General features: G+C 31.0%; 1 protein-coding gene across 6 annotated transcripts in view; it reads right to left on the bottom strand.

Annotated features, from left to right (window-relative positions):
* Positions 1-21,247, bottom strand: part of LOC126835800 (EGFR adapter protein-like) — a 49,211-nt gene that overhangs the window by 1,914 nt on the left and 26,050 nt on the right. For 4 of the 6 annotated variants that reach the window (XM_050568623.1, XM_050568621.1, XM_050568624.1 and 1 more), the window contains 2 exons: positions 15,413-15,559; positions 253-420 (listed from right to left, as the gene is read on the bottom strand). In XM_050568623.1, coding sequence (XP_050424580.1) covers positions 253-420; positions 15,413-15,559 — 315 coding nt within the window. Of the gene's footprint in view, positions 1-252; positions 421-8,896; positions 9,161-15,412; positions 15,560-21,247 lie in introns of those variants that run through there. The other 2 variants (XM_050568622.1, XM_050568626.1) reach the window with 2 other exon arrangements.

Genomic DNA, 21,247 nt, shown 5'->3' with positions numbered 1-21,247 from the left:
AACAGCATTATTGAGGGCACCTTGAAGCCCTTTTTTTGTTATTTCAAATAGGACATTCATTAATTTATTTAAAAAAAGACACATTTTTTGTTAATTTTAAACCCTATAAATTCTAAAAAATTAGTTTTTCGAAAAAATGGCTTCGAGATGCCTTTCAAAATATTGTTTTCTTTAAATAATCTAAAATGTATTTTTGCATTAATATCAATTAAGAGCCATTAATTTTCAATTAAAGTAAACATGTTTTAGTACCGGTAAATCGCTGCGCTGACATCCTCTTAAGACATCATTTTTTCTTACCCAAGAAGAGTTATTCAGTTTTATATTGGGCGAGTTGGACAGTGATCTTCTTTCAAGCTCCAATTGGGCAGCATACGCCATTCTAAACGCATTTCCCACAATGGAGTTCAATCCCTCGGCCTGTAAACAAAATATTTTTATCAGGTATTGCTATTTTTAATTTCTTAAATTAACCAGAGGTAGTATAGATAGGTCTCAGTTTAATTAGTCTTAAATAGTTTTATTGTGTTTTATTATTATATTCGTATAATATATATTCAGTTTTAGTATATACATATCATCACTATAATTTTCTATAATTTTTAGTACGGTACGGAATAAACTAAAAATGAACATAATTTCTATTCTGACGTGGCTGGCAGACATTGTCTATTATCGAATATCAAACTAATATCGAATTGTATCATTCATTCATTGAATCTAGCTCATTCTTATGACATTTTTTTATATTCCGTTTATCATTAGAAAATTATTTTTACTGAGTACGTTTGTGTGTGTGGTCCACCATGTACAAGTTAAAGGGGCGTAAATTACTAGTCTACAGGCTTTAAATTATGAGAATACACTCAATGCAACAAAGGGCAAATGAAATCAAACATTTTCCGGTAGAGCGCACAAAATTAAAGAAATTGTGACAAGACCCCTCCGACTCATCGGCTTAATGTAACGAAGGAACAACAAAGTATAACAAAAAAGGATTACTGATAGACGGAGGGTTAAAACTTAAAACTGGTTTAGTCATGGAAAATATATATTTCACGGTTTTTGACTCTTTAGTTAAGTGTTGGAGTGACTATGTGAGAGAAGGAAGAAGGACTATACTACATGCTCGACAGAATTGTTTGAATTCTTAACTGCTAATTTTTATATGAAACTCATTTTGTAGACGTGTATTTGGTTGCTTATATTCTTCTTCTCAGTGCACTTCTTCTGTGCCAGCGATTTCGATATAAATGTGTTATGTGGTCTATCATTTATTCATTTGGTTGCTAAGTTAAGTTGAATATTGTTTAAGAGAAATGTATTATGTATGATATTATATTTATCTGGTATACAAACAAAATATATAGTTACAATAGGGACGCAATACAATTTATAGTTAATGCAACAATATATTTTTTTTTAGTGTACCTAAACGACAAGACTTTATATCTATGGTAGTATTTATAATAGAAATTGTAAAAATATACACAAAGTATAAGCTTCGGTCGGTGTACCTAATATTCGGCTTATAATTTTAATATTCCCCCAAAAGGATATAGGAGAAATTCGATCTGTATCATAGTACATGCCGAACAGTATGTGCTCATTTTATAGTTTTATTTTTATTTCTAAATATGATTTGACAAATGAGCAAATAGCTTGTGTATAATAGAAGCGGACAACCTCTATTACCGTAGAATACGGTAATCGAACCTCTAGTATTAAATTTGGCGCTTCATCTATGATATGATTGGCATATATTGGATTATACATGGTCGGTACAACTAAAATGCTTTATCTTGATTAATGTTTCAGCATTTTAATTTGGAAACATTTTTACAAAAGTTTGGGAAAATGCTTGTAAATATTTTTGGCATATTATATATTTATACGACTTGTGAGAGTTGGGTACGTGTATTTAAAACGAGACGGAACTTAGGTTATCATGGTCGGTAAATGAATGTGTGATGCGGAAAAACGCCAAGACGTAACCGTCCAGAAGCAGCGCCAATGTATTTGTTGAGTCGCGAAGATACTGTTTTGACGTTTCAACAGTTGACGAACACGCCAGGGAAACGACGAGTTCGGCATACGAACAAAAATCATCGGTTCCCACGGACGTTTCGCCCATGGTTCTTCGACTGTGGGGCGTTTGTAAACTTGATTTTTGTTAGCAAGAAACCGCACGGAGTCGTACGGAACGCTGCGTATATATTATTATTGTTATTATTTGCATAATATGTAACGTGGGAGACACAAAAATGCATCGGCGTCACGGACACGCACAAGATCGGACCTGAAGTCAAGCACCGATTGTGTGCGCTCGTATACGGATTTGTTCCTTGTGCCTCTCCCCCACGCCGACTCGAACCTCCGTAACGAGTAACGACCGCCGCCGACGCTCACATTTTTTCCACTTCATCTCGGTACCGGAATACCTCGCGGGGCCACCGTCGCCGCCGCCGCCGCCGCCATCGGTCGTCACCGACTGCATTCCACGAATATTTCTCCGGAGAACAGGCGGCACCGGTGACCGGCCGCCGAAGACGCGTGGACCGCCGGATGCACAACCACCGCGGCCGCTACCGGTACACGCACGCGGACCACGGTTTTTTCGTTATTGTACCGCCGGCACAGTCGTTCGTCAAAGTCACCCGGCCGTAACCCATTACCCGCCCTAACACGGTGTTTTTATTCCTATGCATATACTATGTTATTATTGTGTTTACCGTGCAACATAATATCATATAATTATTATCGGTATAATACAGCGGATCCTACAACACTCGGGTTGTTATAACTACTGTATCTAGACGATTTGGGACGCCGCCGCCACCTTCCGCATGTGATCGCATCAAGTGTGGCAAAGTGAGCCGCCGCCGCCGCCGCCGCCGCCGCCAACCATCTCTCGTCCAGTCCATCATTATCATCGCACAATAATTAATTTGTTATTAGTATTAGTGTTATCATTCTGTTGGCGCGTATTACCCGGTGGCCATCCTCTCCCACAGATCACTCCTCCCCCTCCTTTTCGGAATTTAAGAGAAGATTTTTAGGTTTTTCTTAATGACATAATGTAAGTCGAAACGCGTAACGTGTAACAATCGTACATTGACACGTCTAGTTTATTATGTCGACCAACGGCGTTTTACAATTTTACCTAATGCATCGGTCTTTACTTATTTTTGAGCAATGAAAAAAATAATCAAAATTTATTCAGGCCATTAAATCCGTTTAAGGCGACCGAACGTTCAAGTAGGTAACACTGAAAAACAAGTCATTCGACATTCCTAATCAAACATTATTTTATTTTCAATTCTGCCAAATCATATGAAATACAGTTACCCATTGCCCACTAAGAATCTGCAGCCGAGTTAAAATAGTTATATATGTATGTTACAGAATATTTTAATATTATACTATATTATTATACTTTTGCCAGGATCTTAAAGTAAAATATTTTTCGCCTTCTTTGAAAATGTAAAATAGTTAATATAGATCTATCATGCAACAAATATAAAGCATACTGTGATAATACAATTAATATTTCACAGCCAAAATTGTGTATAATTAACCAACGAGAATAAAATGGTAACTGAAAGTACAAAAAAAGTGATTTAATGATTAAATAAATCGAGAAAAAAAAAGGTATATATATATATATCTAACAGTGACGACAGCATGTAAAGAACAATAAGGAACTGACTTAAAAAGAGACTAATAATAGGTTATTAGTCTGATCGCAATAAGTTTGACGAATGACTGTTGATAGGACGTGATAGGTTGAGTATCATAAAACTTGTACTGAATTGCATTCGAATGGGGCTGGATGATCGTAGATAATAAGAAAAATTATTAATTCCATAAAGCCAAATAAAAAACTGTAAAATCTCATAATCCAATTTTTGAACAGTAAAACGAATTGAAATCACTTATTAACACACATGATTTGTTATAAAACAATATGATTCGTAGTATTAAGATTATTTGATTATTATTGTTAATAAACGTTTTGATCTCCGGGAATGGCGAATGAAGTGATTTTAACTTAAATATTTTTAATTATTTTGGGAGTATCGAATTTCAAATCAGATTTTTGAGTGGTTATAATCATTGATCGCACAGCTTGTTCAAAATGTAAGACATTTATTTAAATTGACTAAAAACTGGAAAATATTGTGGAATGTTGTTATAGAGTTAAATATGATAATTCACCATTAATAAAAATTATTATCATTACAAATATTTAAACTTGAAAATGTCGTATGTTAAAATGTAAATCATATTATTATTACTTATACAGAAAAATATACTTATTATGCATTACATTTTTTGCCTTATCTACCTTGGCTGTACAATAATACAATTTTTATTAATGTTCTATTAAGATAACATTTTTAAATGGAATAAAAGATTTACTTTTCCTGGATTCTATACAAATATTATTATTTCGCAATAGGTTAAAAGAGCTGGAAAAGAAGGAAGAGTTTATGATTTTTTGTAATCTTTAAAATTTTATTTTATTTTTGGTTTTTGTGACCGGATTGAAATTAATTACTAATTAATAAATATTTCACTTATTTAAGTTGTTTTATACCATGTTTTATATAAATATTTTATACAATTATTTTGTACGTATTGACTATGCTTTTAAATATGATTTCGTTTTTAGAATAAGAACAGACTTTAGTTATAATAATTAGAGTTTAGGTGTGCATATAAATTTATTTATATTCTTGTTATTCAAAAGTAATGTAGACACTACGTACTGAGTGATTGGTTAACTATGACCCAGTCAATATCTCATAATATCCGTATAGGGTTTTTAGAAAATGTACTAACACTTTAACGCACACAGTTATAACTATAACCAGGCACGTTTAATAAAAATACACATTTATACACTATAGTATGTCTCCGTTGTTAAAACCACTACATACATATAATCAACCCATTTTACAACTCTTTGCGTTGATTCTCGATAAGTAGGCATTTCGAAATGTCATAATGTCAAAACTCAGAGCTAACATTGTTACAATCCCGACAGTGTATCGTCGTTGCCACGAAAAACCTCCTATGTGCCAATTTTACGATTTTGAGGTTTTGGTATCCCTGGATACGGAAAAAAACAAGCTATCATATGATAAAATCTCCAACATGCTATCTCCATTGTAGAATATATAAAAATAAAAAAACCGCCTATGGGTTATCTACTATAAATCGTTTTACACGTTTTAGTGTCTCCTGAACAATTAGGTTTTAGCACATGGGAGTTTTTTTTTTGCGGCAACGACGGTATGTTGTTATCCGTCTAAGGTGGGTTTACACGCTTAGGTAAACTGTGCAAACAAATTTATGGTATTTTTATGTAGTCAGAATTTGGAAATGAACTGAGTAAATTATTTAGGTTTTTACCTAATTTTTTTTTTGTTCAGTTCCAATTCTAAATCCACGATATCCGTTTACACACTCTAAAAACTGGGGCGATTTCACAGTTTTTTAAGCCACCGACTAACCGACTGAACGTATTTAAAAGAAATTTGTTAAATTTGCAATTTTACGATTCTTATTTACACGCGCAGTTAATTTGTGCAAACCAACGTACGTACATTTGGTTTGCACAGTTTAACTGAACGTATACCCATCTTTACATTGAAAAAAAGATCTATAGATCAGTCAGAATTTTACCTTCGATGAGAAGATGAAACGATTTTATTTTACAATTAAGTATTTTTTTAAAAATTTCTTTTGTAAATTGTATGTAATTAATATAAATGTACCTAATATATAATGTGGCTATATTTTAATGGCTGTAGGTGAGTTGCGGCCCGAGGTGTTGCTTACGATGTCGGAGACCGGTGAGTTGCGGCCCGTACAACCTTTTTTATCTTGAAACTTTTATCGCCAATTTAGTTATACAGGACGATTTTTTTAAAGAGATCCACTCAATATCTTATAGCCTATAGGATTTAATTAATTTTTTAATTTTCATTTTCGCTTTGTTTTTATATTATGTGATCTCGTTACTTTTGAAGTTATTAGAGTGTCAAAGTTAGGACAGATGAATTTTTGTCAACTCAATAATATATAATATAACTAAAATGACAACGACGGAACCGCTCATCGGCAAATAACATGACGAAACTTGACCTTAACTTGACCAAAAAACACATTTTTGGGAGATAACTCAGCCAACCTCCCCGTGGTGTCTCCTGAGTAACGCTAATAGGCTAATATAAAGTGGTAATTATTATGTGGCCGCAACTCATACGTCCCTCTCATAAACCTGGGCCGCAACTCGTACTTGATTTAGGGATTGGGCCGCAACTCACCAACACCTATTTTAATTATTGGCAAAATATAAAATTACATATATATATAATTACATATTATATATTTACAAATTTGGAATATTGGACATACATTTTTTTTAACTTGCAGTTGTCCCCCTCTGTTGTAAAAAATGACAATGTCTAAAGTGATTGGATTTTGATAATACTTTAATTTATTCTTGGAGGAGGACTTCTTACAGGCCTATTAATTTTTAATATATTAATATAACTACAAAAAAAAAACAGAAATCTAATATTAAAAAAATAAAAAAATGTATATTAAAACTCTTTGCAAGACGGTTAGAAATCAAATTGTTGAAAAAGTTATCTTAATCCAAACTCTCTAAGAGGCGTTACTTTTCTCGCAGGCAGTTTTTAACCAAAAAAACGGGTGGCGTGTGAGTTTTTTAAATTATTACTATTATTTATTTTTAAATAAACATTATATATGGTTGTTAACATGGGTCGACCAAGGTACCGAGTACGATAGTATACCCTTAAATTAAAAAAAAACGCTCTTTTTTTACTTCGTTATGTGATCGTAGCTATGTAATATGGATCTTGTTTCTCGGTCAGTATTATAATAGGTGTGTATAAATTATTATTTTATAGTATATTATTATGCCGTCAATGAAATAAGCCACCGGTTTCTATAAATCACTATATCTACTCTTTTATACGTCTTTGGGTATGTAAGGTTTTCTTGTAGCACACGTGTACGGTGTACATAAGAAAACAAACTAGTATAAGGTCCTTTGAGTAAACTATTTGTTAACAAATATGAGCTTTCACGTCTGATTCAAATAATTTCTTTGCTGCATTATTCAGTAGTGTTTTTTAACTATTTAATTTTTTTAATTTGTTGGTTAACACATTTGATTTATTCCGTACAAAACGCGTGATTATGAAACTGTGTTTGAGGATGACAAACTATAGTGCATTTCAAAAGCCCAGACGTTTAATTCACACACAAGTTACACGGTATTGCACTCTAACGCTTCTTGCCAACCGACTGCTGTTTGGAATTTCATTAATATTCGGACTTGATGTCGAATATTGTTACTTTTTTATTTTCAGTGACCTTTGTTGACCTTTATTTTGAGTATACTTTAGTCTCTAGTATGGGTTATACACGACACCAATATTGATCAACCAGGGAAAAGGACGGACAAGTATTATCATTAATTTCAAATTTGACAGAATATTAAAGAAAATATAAAACTGATTTTCAAATACTCACTGTGGTTTCAAACTAGTCACTATTTCGATGAAATTAATTTGTTCACTTCGTGTACGCATACTTATATAAAACTATTCAAAACGGTATGTTATTCACTATCTCATTGCATTATTTTAAGTTAATTATTAACTATAAGTATGATTTTTTGTAATTTTGTTTTAAGGCATATTTACAATTTAATATTGACATATTAAATTGATTAAGCTAATTCTAATTTCTAATTACGTGAAATAATTTTGTAAGTTAGTATAAATTATATGTGACATCTGATTTAGTATCAGACTAGATATAATTATTTATTTACTTTTGGGGTCTTTGCGTGCTAATGGTGGTTGTAAAAACGATTCTAGTATTTATTTAACTAAAGAATAAAGCTCAACTACTTTTGACATTGCGGTCGGTTTCAAAAGATTATACAACATTGTTGCATTCCAAGGAAAAAGGTGATCTTATTTTAAAAGTGTTTTGAAAAATCTAGGGAAAAGATACATTAAACGAAAAAATAGAAGGGGAAAATAGTATTTAATATATTTTTATCGAAATAAAAATAAATAGGTTGATTTTCAAAGTGATATATATATATATATTTGCGGGCTTTCCAGGAAACAAAAAAAATTGTTTTATACTAATGTAGCTGGAGCTTCAAGTATTAACTGAAGTCTATAAATCAGAAATCGCACCTGAAAGGCATTTACTTAATTGGACCATAGGTTAAAAAAACTCAACCCTTCCCTTTAAAATCTAGAAAAACACCCAAATATTGTCATATTTTTTAACTTGCAATTACAGCGCACTTTAACTTTTTAAAAAGCCAAATCATTTTCGATTTGTATGGAATATTTTTTAAATAACCTAGGTAAGCTGTGTTCCGTCCCCAATACGCATTGTCCCTGCTATGCTCCGACCCCACTGTTCTACCAACTATAAAAACTGAAGCTATTTCCTAAAATTTATATTTTAATTTCATTACCATTGCGCTAGTTTATTGATACGAAAGAAAAAGTAGAACTACTGTACTCTAAGAACAAACAGACACTGATAAATACATAATACATGACTTTTAGCTTTCTCCGAGGGTTATTCAAAAAGCATACGTCAATGCAAACATATTCAGTATAAATAAACAAATTAATATTTTAATAATTATAAGTATGTTAAAAATCAGTTCGGTTAAGTTTGTACGAGTTTTTTTTTTTTTTTAAATGTATTTTACTATTGTATTACTTGGTACATCATATTTTATACAGAACTAGAAATGTGAAACGTGAGGTACATTTTTAATCGGCCGCAGGCCAAGCGGCTATGGAGGGGATTGGGTTACCTGTAACATTTGCACGCTGCCGCAACCAGAACAAGAGAATGACCAACATCCGGCTGTGGGTTTTTGGTGTTTGAGCTTTTGGTATCGTACACCTGTACATGCCGGAGAGCAATCTGTGGCGCCAACCATGTCACATTATTGTTTACCAGAGTATCAGCCAACTAGAGCACAGCGCCCTATCTCCTATCACTCACTAGACACTTGTTTCACGTGAACACTGCACTACACCACTACTGTATAGAACGGACGATACGTTGTAACTGCGGTGGTCAAACGGGGACCCGTGGGATTCACCGTGGTTGTCTTGCTGCCACCACTACCGCCGTCCACCAACCGGTTCCGGTGTACCTAAAGGTGCGTTCATACCACTCTAATCCGCTTATGTATCATAATAAGGTTTCTTTGGATCTTTCCGACTTAAATTTTCATTCGGAGCTCTACAGGATGATTAAAAAAGTTAATATCTAAGCTTAATAACCGTTCGTGAAATTATGATTAATGCATTTTATGGTACACCGCAGATCCGATGTAGAGAGTTATCTTGGTATGTCTTACTTTTAATTCATGTTCAGTCAAAAATAATTGGAATATTAGTAATTTCGCTCGTATGAAAAGTAGCATCGACTTGACAAGTTTATTACTTTTTTATACTGGCAGTTTATTATATTGGTTGCATCACTGCCTGTGTTATAGTTTATATATCTTACTGTAAATTAATTAAATTTATGGTTTTTTTTCCATCCACGAGCGTTAATGGTATTAATGGATTAAATAAAATATATGATAATACTATGAAATCAGAAATGATCTTTGCATTATTTAGTTATGCCTAATTCGTCTTGTTTTTCGCATTTTACATCTCATACGTTTGTGTTAGAAAATGTTTTATAAATAAACGAATAACTGTGACCAATCGGAAATATCTAAAAATTCATCTGTACAAGACCATGGTACTAGAAGTACATATTTATTCACCTACCTAGTTATAAATACATTTTCACTGCTTAAAATGTGACTAAAAATGACTGGGAGTATAGACACTTGAGGAGTTCTTGTGCACTTTACCGGATATTATTATTGTATATACACGTATACAATATCTTAGGTTAGGATAGAGTGGTAACCACACACGTGAAAAATACCGTGAACATAGTGTGTTTACACATACAACCGAAGGATGTGAAGTATGTGTTTATAAAATGTTGTATGAACCGCCGCTACATCTTAAATAGTTTCTGGGTTAAGAAAAAATAATTGAACAATAAAATCGTAATGCGGAACATATTTATGAGAGTCGTGAAGGTTTTCATGAATGGTTTTTGTCGGAGTACTAAAGTTTAACATCTTGACCGACATGAAAAACTAATATATTATTAATACGGAAAGAAAAAAAAATACAAATGTGTGGTAATATATGTTCAATGTTTAACCTATGTCCTATACTATAAGGGTATTAGGGTATTATTGGGAGTTGGGCGTAAACATCTTCGGTACCTAAGGTCGTACACATCATAAGAATGAAAACGAACAAAAGCTATTCTCTGTATAATACGTGATAAATGATACGCGGATTTTGTGGCCAAACGTTAACAGGTTCAAATGTTTTGTAAAAAAAAATGTTCCTAGTAGAAGTAGTTCACACTTACACTGAGTTACACCTCATTGATTTATTATTTAACGGTCGTGTGAACACTATAATATACACATGCTTTACGGTAACTTATCTAAACCGAAATCTTAAACTTAAAACTGATGGATTCCTTATAGTTTTAAAGTCATTTAAATAATTTAATAATAAATACACTCCGGATGTGTATTGGGTGAGAATATAAGTATTTAAAAGAGGAGAAAGAAGGGGAAGAAGCGGTGGGGAGAGAGAGAATAAGGGGAAAGGAAGGTAGGGACATTATTCATCAAATCTAAAACATTTATGAGTCAATGTTTTACGTGCGAAGAAAATTTGATTATTTTTGTAATGCATTTAACAAATCATCTTTGTAGAGCCTACATAATCAGGTGTAAGTAATAAAATAAGGTCTACCCCGTCTCGTGTTTTATCCTATTGAAGAAATTTGATACGATGTAGAGGCCAAACAACTACCGGTGTTCTATTTGCGACAATCTGAGGACTGCACAAGTAGACAATAAACATTTTACGAGACTGCTAGCTGCAAGCAGACAAAATAATAATATTTTTATACCACACTGATGGTATGGTTTTGGTTACCAACGCAAACACATATTTAGAACACATAGTAAAAAGACTGGTAACATATTATTTATAATTAATTAGGTACCTAAAGGAAAATCATTTTACCCATATAACATCAGCTACTATGATTGTTTTTTCTTGACTAGCTCATATGTTCGTGAAAAAAAATCGAACAAATTATGAATAAGTACTCGAACTTGTTATTACAATATTGTTATTGTACACTCTGCACTCACTAATGTTTTACATGCATTATAAAAAATATTTCTTGTGCAAAAAAGAACGTTTTTTTTTTTAAGAATGCAAAAACTTTTTTATTTTTGATCAGAATTAAAAAAATCGCTTATGATTGTGTTCGGGAGATCCTGTATGAGATTCACGTATGAAACACAGCATTGGGCATATGCACACCATTGCTCCCCCCTACTAGCCCTACAGGTAATTGATCTTAAAATTTGCGATGACGCGCTCACATTTGGCCGTCCAGTTCTCCCATTGCTCTTCGGATCTCATTGCGTGGGGACCAATGCTGGCTACCACGGTCTTGCGACCTAACCCCGAATAATCCCCGTGGTCTCACCCAACTCAAACAAGAAATCTAAAGAGTGATGGGAGAATTGGACGGCGAAATGTGTGAGCGCGTCATCGCAATTTTTATGGGCAGATCAATTGCCTGTAGGGCTAGTAAACTTCAGGATCTCCTGAACACAACCGTATGCGATTTTTTTAATTCTGATCAAAAATTAAAAAAGTTATTGCATTTTTTTTAAAAAAACGTTCTTTCTTGGACACGCTATGTCTTTGAAATTGAATTGAGAAAAACGTAAACAATGCAAGACTATAGAATTAGTTATAATTAATATGCGCCGGTGATATAAAATGCGCTGAACAACTAATGATCGGGTTAACCAGAGATAGAATAATAAAAACCCAGTAGCACTGTTCAGTTACATACAATAATACTCTTCTAAACTAGTAATTATCGAATGTTTTTTTTTGTTTTAAAGAAAATACGTTACCCTGCGGATAATACTACTTTACTGTGTAATTACATCCTACGCGAACCTTTAACCGGACAGAGATTTAGGTGCACTAGTTTATTGATCACTTGGAGTTTTCGAACGTGGACCGGTTTTCAAGTATGTTTTTACGTGGAAGTTATTTATGATAGTTCATTGAATATTTTATGGGTTCAAACTACGCCTTATAGCATAACCAAATGCCGATAATGTCGCCATCTTTTCCTTTTTTCTTTGTCTATTACCAAATCAAGATGATAATAACGCGACCGTCTTTCATTTCTATAGCATTGTAACTAGTAAAGAGTTGGATAAAACAAACTCAGACTTTTTGATTTTCAATTTTTGAAGAATTATTTCAAATATATTTTTTATTATTTAGCAAGGAATTCAAAAAGTATGAACATTTTAGGGGGGGGGGAATCTGTTTTTATGATAAACAACTTTAATGCTCTGTAATGAATGAACTCTATCGGATAAAGCTCTGAAACTCTTCACTGCAGTCTGCACTTCTACGTGCCAAGGTGATTTTAATAAGACCCTATATAACAAAACCCGTTCATGGGTTTCATAACAGAGAAAAATATATTAACTACCAAAAAGAGTTCTAATTACTGAACTAATAATTACACATTACAGTTTAACCTTTAAATTAAGATTTTGCAAACAAATTCCTATACCTAACTCCTTAATAAATAGGGGTATAACGGCCTCTTAAAACTAAGAAAAATATCTTTTCACTATTAGCATTATAGTTTTTTTCCTATTCACAGCTAGCTCTTTAAGTTATCAAGATAATTTTTTTTTATTTGAAAATTCCATACTTACTTTACTTCTTAAAAATCAAGAAATTTAAATGATTGTAATCGAATGGTATGTGACAATCGTACATCAACTGAATTCCTGAATAATGTGTGCATTTATGCAATTGAAAAATAAGAAATAAAAAAATAAATTACAATTATGTTGTATAAAACTAATAGTTGTTTTTTTAATCATTATTTAGGCGAAACGGTAACATAATTTAGATGATTAATACCTATTCATATTCCAAAAGAAGAAAACCGTCAAGATAATTTATTTATAGTTCCTAAGTAGGTAAACAATTATTTTACTTACAATGTTTGAGGAAAATGCGACATTGGCGAGTATTGATTTTAGATGTTGCTTTTAAATTTAGATTTAAAAACTATAAATTCTATACTAGTCAAAAAGCATTAGTAGTAAGTTTGTATCATGAAGCATTCTGAATTATTTAAACAGTGTTCAATAATTATGTTGGATTTCTCAGCACGATTTGGATGATTTCATGTTATATCATTTTTCAAACGCCAAATATAAATTTAGCGTAAAACAGCAATTAGCTGCCACAGTACTAACCCGTACTCGGAACTGAACAAGTATATTTCATGAAAACTGGTTTAACATTGTTCCTAGAAGAAAATAACGTATCACCATAACTGGTAATCATAAATTTCAATGACAGGGTTATTTTTCTAAAAAAATATGGTAGCTCGCTCGAACTGTCTCAATTGGTAATTATTTGAAGTAAGAGATAGATAATACAAGCTTGATTAATCATCAAATTTTGACATTTTTTTAATGTTAACAAAAACTGAAATTATAGTTAGGGGTGATTTTTATAATACATTATTAATGCAACCAGAATACAAAGTATACATATAATATTTCAAAAATATATAGAAAATGTTAAAAGTATTTATTGATCATAAAAAGTTTAAAACCTTTTCTACAAAAATGTTAATATATAATAATAATTTTCTTTTGGTGTGTACATCTTATGAAGTTTTTAATTAAAATGGAAAATAATTTGATATATCATGTTAAAATTTTATATTTACATTTTGCCCACTTGTTTACAATTACCGTATCTAAAATGTGAATAATTATACAAGTACAAATTCCATTAAAACAATTATTTCCGTCCTTTTTTAGGAGTAAACATTTTTCGTTCTTATTTTGTTTCTTTATTACTATTATACAACAATAAGAAATAGAGTCATAGATTCAACTTAACTTTGGGGGCGGTGGATAAATTTTATACTACCTGAAAATCGACATACTGACACTATTAAATGAAATTATATAACATTATATGTATTATTTTATGTAACATTATATCAATAATATTACCTCATTTGAAACCACATCGTTTAGAAAATCGAATGTATAGTACATAACAACTAACTAATTTCATTTTGTACTGAACATTTAGTGACTTCACTAAAGTCTAAATATTCTCCAAAATAACTAACAATATTCTAGCTGAATACACTGTATTTTTAATAATATATACGTATCTCATTAAAAGTTAAAACTATCTGATATAACGTATGTGAACGGTACTGTGTCACACGCCGTTTCTTAAATTTTTACTTGAAGTATTTTATAACTTATCAGCCTACTAGTTATTCGATTTTTATCTATTATTCTGTACAATAAACATTGGCATTGTGTTTTCTTTCAATAAGTGGATTTATAGCATTTCCTCCTAATCGACAAGTTTTATTAACGACCCTGCACGATAGTCGACCGTTCGTTTAGGACAATTTTGTTAAAACGGGTAAACTTTTCAATACTGTTAGGTCATTTCAGTGTACTTTATCCGATCTTTAGTAATTTCAATGTGTAAACTAATTGGTTCAGTGGTCATAAAGCTGTCATAGTAACAAAAACATAGTTTTAAAACTAATACTTCCTCAACTCCACATCCAAACTAAAATATGGGTTAATATTAAAAATGAAACATTATTTTATGTAAAAATGGAATAATTAATCATTTTTTAATTTTACAAATTAAGTATTATTGATTACTAAGTATTAACCGATTAGAATAAAATTCAAAGTTAAAGTCATGTAAATAAACCGCACAAAATCACTAAAAGTTAAAAAGTCTTAACCCGGCGCATAATGTCGGCAATTACGTTACATTGATGCGTATTATTTAAACTCACTGGATCTTACATGAATACGGCGATAAAGAGTCTACCACATGAGCCTAAATGAAACCCCGAGAACGAATCAAATACAAATTGAATTTAGGTTGTAACTTTCAGTTCCACGTTCCATTCGAATTTCTACCCACTTAAAGCTATTGTAATGTCACTATAGAACATTTATTTCCACTGACAACACTCTGTAAGATTACCAACTCATTGGTCAAGATACCTAAATGTTTGTTTTTAATGCCTCTGGTGACTATTGTTGCATTTTTACGACTATCGCGTGGGAGGTAGAAACTAATACTAAACAAATTATACCAACCTGTTCAGCCGTCTTTGTAACAAACAGATGACAGTATTGTTTATTGATGTGCCCGCCTGGTTGTCTGGCCAGGAAACAAAACTGTTTACAACCTGGATCGCACGTGGCGTATGACACCCTTTTGAGACCATGAGCCATTAATACTTCCTGAGGAACAGAATAAAAAAGTAATTAAGCTCATTATATTTAAAAATTGTATGAGCATTAAAAATATTTTTTGCAAAAGTATAACATATAAAGGGCTTTTTATCATTTTAAAAAGTGAGACCGAGAACGAGTAGTTGAAGGAAATTAACTAATTTCCTGTTGCTACTGAAATAGAAAATTGCCTTCTGAGTAGTCGAGTAATTGAATTTCAAAGTAGTGACATTTTCATTTCCTCAAACTATGGCAGCTTCCGATAAACAAACATACCTAGTAATGTATGTGTATACAGTATAATTAAATTCCAACAACACTTCGTTCTCTTTAGTAATAAATAGACAAAAAGTAAAAAAGTGTTTTGACATAAGCCTTAAAATATACGATATAATATGGAACTATATAATTTCTATAGTGTAGCCTAAATAATATTTATTATACCGTTGATAACAAATAAAATCTATGTAAACCGTTAAAATACCTTTACTCATAAATAGCAATATATAATATAATATAAAAGACATGAAAAAATCGAAATTTGGTTTTCCATGACTGTTTTGATATATATATATAAATATTGATGTATATACCCTTAGTGCACTCAACAATTAAATTAGAATACACAAAGTCGGTCTGTATGCGATTGAAATATTTCCTAAACAAAACTCTTTGCCTAATTCAAAAGTTTTTTCGACTTTTCGAGAATTTTAAATATTTTTGTTTTGTACATAAGTCAAAACACCAAGTCCGAACGAACGTTTCGAGCGACCCTCCGCGGATTTTTTTTGAAAATTACACTGCATGTGTATTACGATAAATAGAAAGTTTTAAAAAATTGTTCGATCAGTTGTTCGGCCATAGTCATAAAAAGTAGTTTAGTTTTTTACTTGACACTTCTTTTAAATCATATTTTTGGCCATCAAAAAAAACAAAATTATTTAAAATCGGTTTTATGTCAAATAACCACAGCTTAAGCTCAGGATCTTAAATTAAAAGCCTTTTATCCAAAAATTTAAACTATAATATTTAATTATCACAATGAATAATAAAAAAATTATAATATTAATTTCAAATATAGATATTTATTAGGTTACTTTTTCTAAACTAGAAACCATTTTCAAACTAATAGTATTGTTAAATACTTCCAATAAACTAAAATACTGAGTTTTAAAGACCGCGAAATTAAAATAAATTTGAATAATATTTATGTTTAATAGTGTGCTTAGTATAGATTTATACAATTTTTAAAAAATACCTTAATTTTATTGCCACTAAAATGCTTGGCCGTTATTAAGAAAATAATTTCTATCCACTTTTGAATTTTGGAACATAAATTTATGCCGCTGCATGATTGGGCACTCGGACCATAAGTGGATATGCGTGAAGGCTCCAAATAAATAACTGGCATACCTATACGGCTGGATGCATCATAGCCGGAAGGACATTTTAAGGAATGTTTCTCCGAGAATTTATAATGATAGCTCAATAGAAGCAGTTGGAAAAGAATTGTCATCCTTGCCCTTGTGGGGTTACATAGATACTTAACGGTTTTAATGGAGCAATGAACTGTATTATTGTTTTTATGTTCTGTGTACAATACTATTAAGAATATTAACCAACTTTTGGCTCTTTCTGTATTTTTTTATTTAGATAATTGTTTAATGTATAGTAATTAATTGATGTCTAAAATTTGAAGAAATTAAAACCCATACAAATTGAGTTGATATACTTAAAAATTACAACTCTGTTACCCACATTGTTTGACGTTCTCTTTTTATTTAACTTTTGTGTACTTAAGCCGAACTCAAATAATTATTTCCTATTAATTAGTAAAACAAGTGTGAATTAGTAATGAACATTAAATCAAGTCAAAAAGATCAATAATTTCTTTCCCCATATTAAATATAATGTACTAACAATCTGAAACAAATCTTGCCATGCCACATTGACATTTTATAAATGTAAAAATCTGCTATTTAACTTTTCATAAACTTAGCATTTTGATACACACGATTGTATATTTATAAGAAGAAGGAGTTTAGAAAAATAGCGATTCCTGAGTTATGTACATGCATTATTCATACGGCCGGATTGTCGTTGCCCTGAGCCTTTACTATTGCCGATTCCGCCGACGTTGGAAATGCGATTTATTTTCATGTGATGGTTTATAATATGACGTGGATGAGAATAAGCAAAAATATAATACATTTTTATACACTCAGGCGCTGAGGTGTAGACACAATAATAAAAGTAGAATAAAATATGCGTAGGCTTGTCTAAATTCTCGGGTACCTACTATTCGTTGCCGCGGTTCTGGCCTATGTGACGTAAGAACAAGAAAATAGTATAAGGAAGGAAGGGTATGTATATAAGGGTATCGTTTTTATGAAGTGGTGGCGTCGGTAGACTTTAACAGAAATTGCATGCTACACTGCTCTTCTACCATCATTCTATCAAGAGATTTACTATAGTACTATACATTTCTCTGACGTCATGCATGCATTAGGAAGAACTTACTAACTATGTAGTTAGTATATACAAAATGTTGAAATAAAACCAACAGCACGTTATATATGTATTTGTATAAATAAAAAATTAACCGTAAATTTGCCATACTAAGTACTATAGTACATACTAAGTACCTATATAATTATAATACACCTCCCGTCGTGTCTCCATTTAATATACATTTTAAATGCTTTTATTTGCAGACTTAAAATCAGTCTGTGTAGCTTCCAATCAAACTTCAGAACATTTTTAATTTAATATTTTGGAATATATTTCGTTGTTTGTTATTTTTAGTACAAAAAAATATTTAAATACAATTTTGATTGATACAAAAATGAATACTTATTGTTTTACGACTGATAAAAAAAGATTTACCAAAAGACGACTGTATCATTGGCGAAACTAGAGGAGTGCTAGAGAATTCAGACCCTTTAGAAAATTCTTAAGAGTAACATAATTTTTGAGTACTAATGTATGTAATATATAAGTTTATTTATTTATTATTTATCTTATTACCTAAGTAGTTTATTTCATCCTAAGCCATTCTTACATAAAAAAACACAAACATTTTAAATTTAAAGTTACACAATTAAATTGTATTGCGCGATACTATTTAAATAAATTGCCAACAATTATAAACGGGAAGTATAAATGTTTACATACGATTTTGAAGATAACATAATATCTAATCTAAATTTTAAAACATACATTTGTTGGCCAAATTATGTACATAATTTTATTATGTCAACTGAATGGAGTTAATGGAAACTTAGTGAGTCGTTACTGATTGAATTTAACATATCAGTGATGATGCTGGGAGGGGAGGTTATCTGTAAGTAAACAGTGCAGGCGAATAGGTAAGTGATGGTGAACCGTACTGAAAGAGTAGGGGCGTAGCGACGTCAGAAGCTATTTGATTGATGGTCGTATCGTTCTTCTTTGGCGGGTTGATTAATTAACGACAGTCATCCCTGATACTAGTATGTATTCCTGCGGTTGTACCAAAAAAACGCTATTTCCAGATAAATACACCTATCCGCCATCTTGTTCCTCCTTACACTTCATTCGAATTTTGATTCATGTTTAACTACATTATACATCTTAGCCGTCCATTAATCAACTAAACCTTCAGGTATTCCATCATCATTTGCTTGGATTTTCCAAGGAACTTGAATCTTTTTATCTTTTCTTTCGAGAAATTCCCAATGAAATTTAACTTGTTAATAGTTAATATTATTTATGAAATATATTTCACAATATTATTGAGTAAGTAAGTCTATTAATTGTAAGTTTTACCGTAATATCGAATACAATTTTTTTAAATTTTAATGACACAGTTTCCTATAGAATTTTACATAGTCATAGTTACAAGTAATAATAAAATTATAAAATATTTTAAAATAAACCGTACGAAAAAAATACACTTAAGGCTAAACGCGTATTTCGGTATCAATGCATCATTTAGATGATAAAACTATGTGGTTAAGGCTTTTTTTTTTAAATCGCACAGATTTTTCGAGTGACCCCTAGCCATGTTCATATTTTTAACGATAATTATATAACTAAAACAAATAATTAATTCCCAAGTAATTTATATTTATAAAACTTGTTCTCTAGAGCGTGAACGATGTTGTATTATATGATATAATACTTATTTAAATTATTAAATTTTGGATTTAAATTATTCAAATAATTAATTAGAGTACATAATCTTTCCACATTTGAAAGGAAAAAAATAAAAGTTGTTTAAGATATATAAAATAAATGCCTAAACATTTTTTTTTTAGAAAAAAACACAGTGAAATCTCAATAGCCTTAATAGGAAATCATATAAGTTAGACATAATACAAGATAGACTATGAATACTATAATATTACATAACTATTTGAAAGGCTTATGCATTTTTTTTTTATAAATTTGTAAGGATTTTAAATAACTTGCAATATCGAATTATTATCGTATATTAATAAAATCGTTATACATTTTTAAACAAAAATTAAATTATATATAATTTATAATATATAGTTAAATTTATAAAGGAAGAAACAATATTAATATGATGTCCGTCAGCAGTAAACGGTCCCTGAAAAGTAATTATAATTTTGCTATAGTTACATATCTATAATAATTTATATAGTCCCTCGAGCTCCTTTTGTTTGGAGTTTCAATCAAGTCTGAACATTTCACTCGCCTACTAGTCGTAGTATTTTAGATCTAATGAAATCGCTGTTAAACAATTAGCAAAAGGGAAAACGGATATAACAACATATATCATATGATCTGTACACTGTAAACAATGTACATAAAACGTTAGAACCGTTTACAAGGGACGACAAAAAATATTTAACGGAGCATCGGATTAACGTTGACAGTATACCGCGTCGCGGAAGGTAAATCTGGTGAAATAATAGTTTGGGTACAGTCAAGAGATGATAAATATACTAGGAAGATGCAATACAATTAAACGTGATAACCCTTTACTGAGTTTATATAACGACTTCCTTCTTCATTCAACGCAAATTCATGTATAACCGTCCATTCAACACATTATAAAGTATACAGAATACGTAAAACGGAATCAAAACAAATGATCTGAATAGAATGTTTTTACTACCAAGTATAAAGAATGTCGGATTACACCAACCACTATATTAAATCTTCCTAAAAACGAACCATGTTAATCTGACTATTTGCTAGTATTAACACATTAATAACTTGGATAGATGTTATATTGATGCGTAATTTTTAAATGCTTGCATATTTATTAAAATGTAATTCAATTAAATTAAAATCAAACTAAAGAACTTTTAATGTTCTATTACATTTAATGTCGTTTTATAAAAAGAATTGTATATTATTTTTTGAATACAAAGTTTAAGAAACTCTTCTTGAGTTACCTACACCTTTTAAATCGAGAACGATAATATTTATAATTATGATACCTCGATAGTAAAATAAGAGTTCTTTCCCTTGAATGATAGTTTGTCTATTCTCTGATAACATATCGATCATTAAAAAATTATACTTCTAGTTTATTTAAGTATTATATTTTCAATTTTTTTATTACGGACAAATACGTGTCTAATAAAGTATGATTCATGAATACAAATATTTATTTGAAAATAAATCAATAAGTGATACTTTGGCAGTTTTGAAAGTACTGCGTGGAAATCAAATTAGTGGCGG

Source organism: Adelges cooleyi, unplaced genomic scaffold (assembly GCF_023614345.1).
Source record: "Adelges cooleyi isolate 19-005CV unplaced genomic scaffold, UGA_ACOO_1.1 ACOO_flye_CR_arks_rails_tigmint_CR_PRNA_23, whole genome shotgun sequence".
NCBI classification, from domain to species: Eukaryota; Metazoa; Arthropoda; class Insecta; order Hemiptera; family Adelgidae; genus Adelges; species Adelges cooleyi.
Note: the sequence above shows the minus strand (reverse complement) of the source record. Positions and strands in the feature narration are given on the sequence as shown.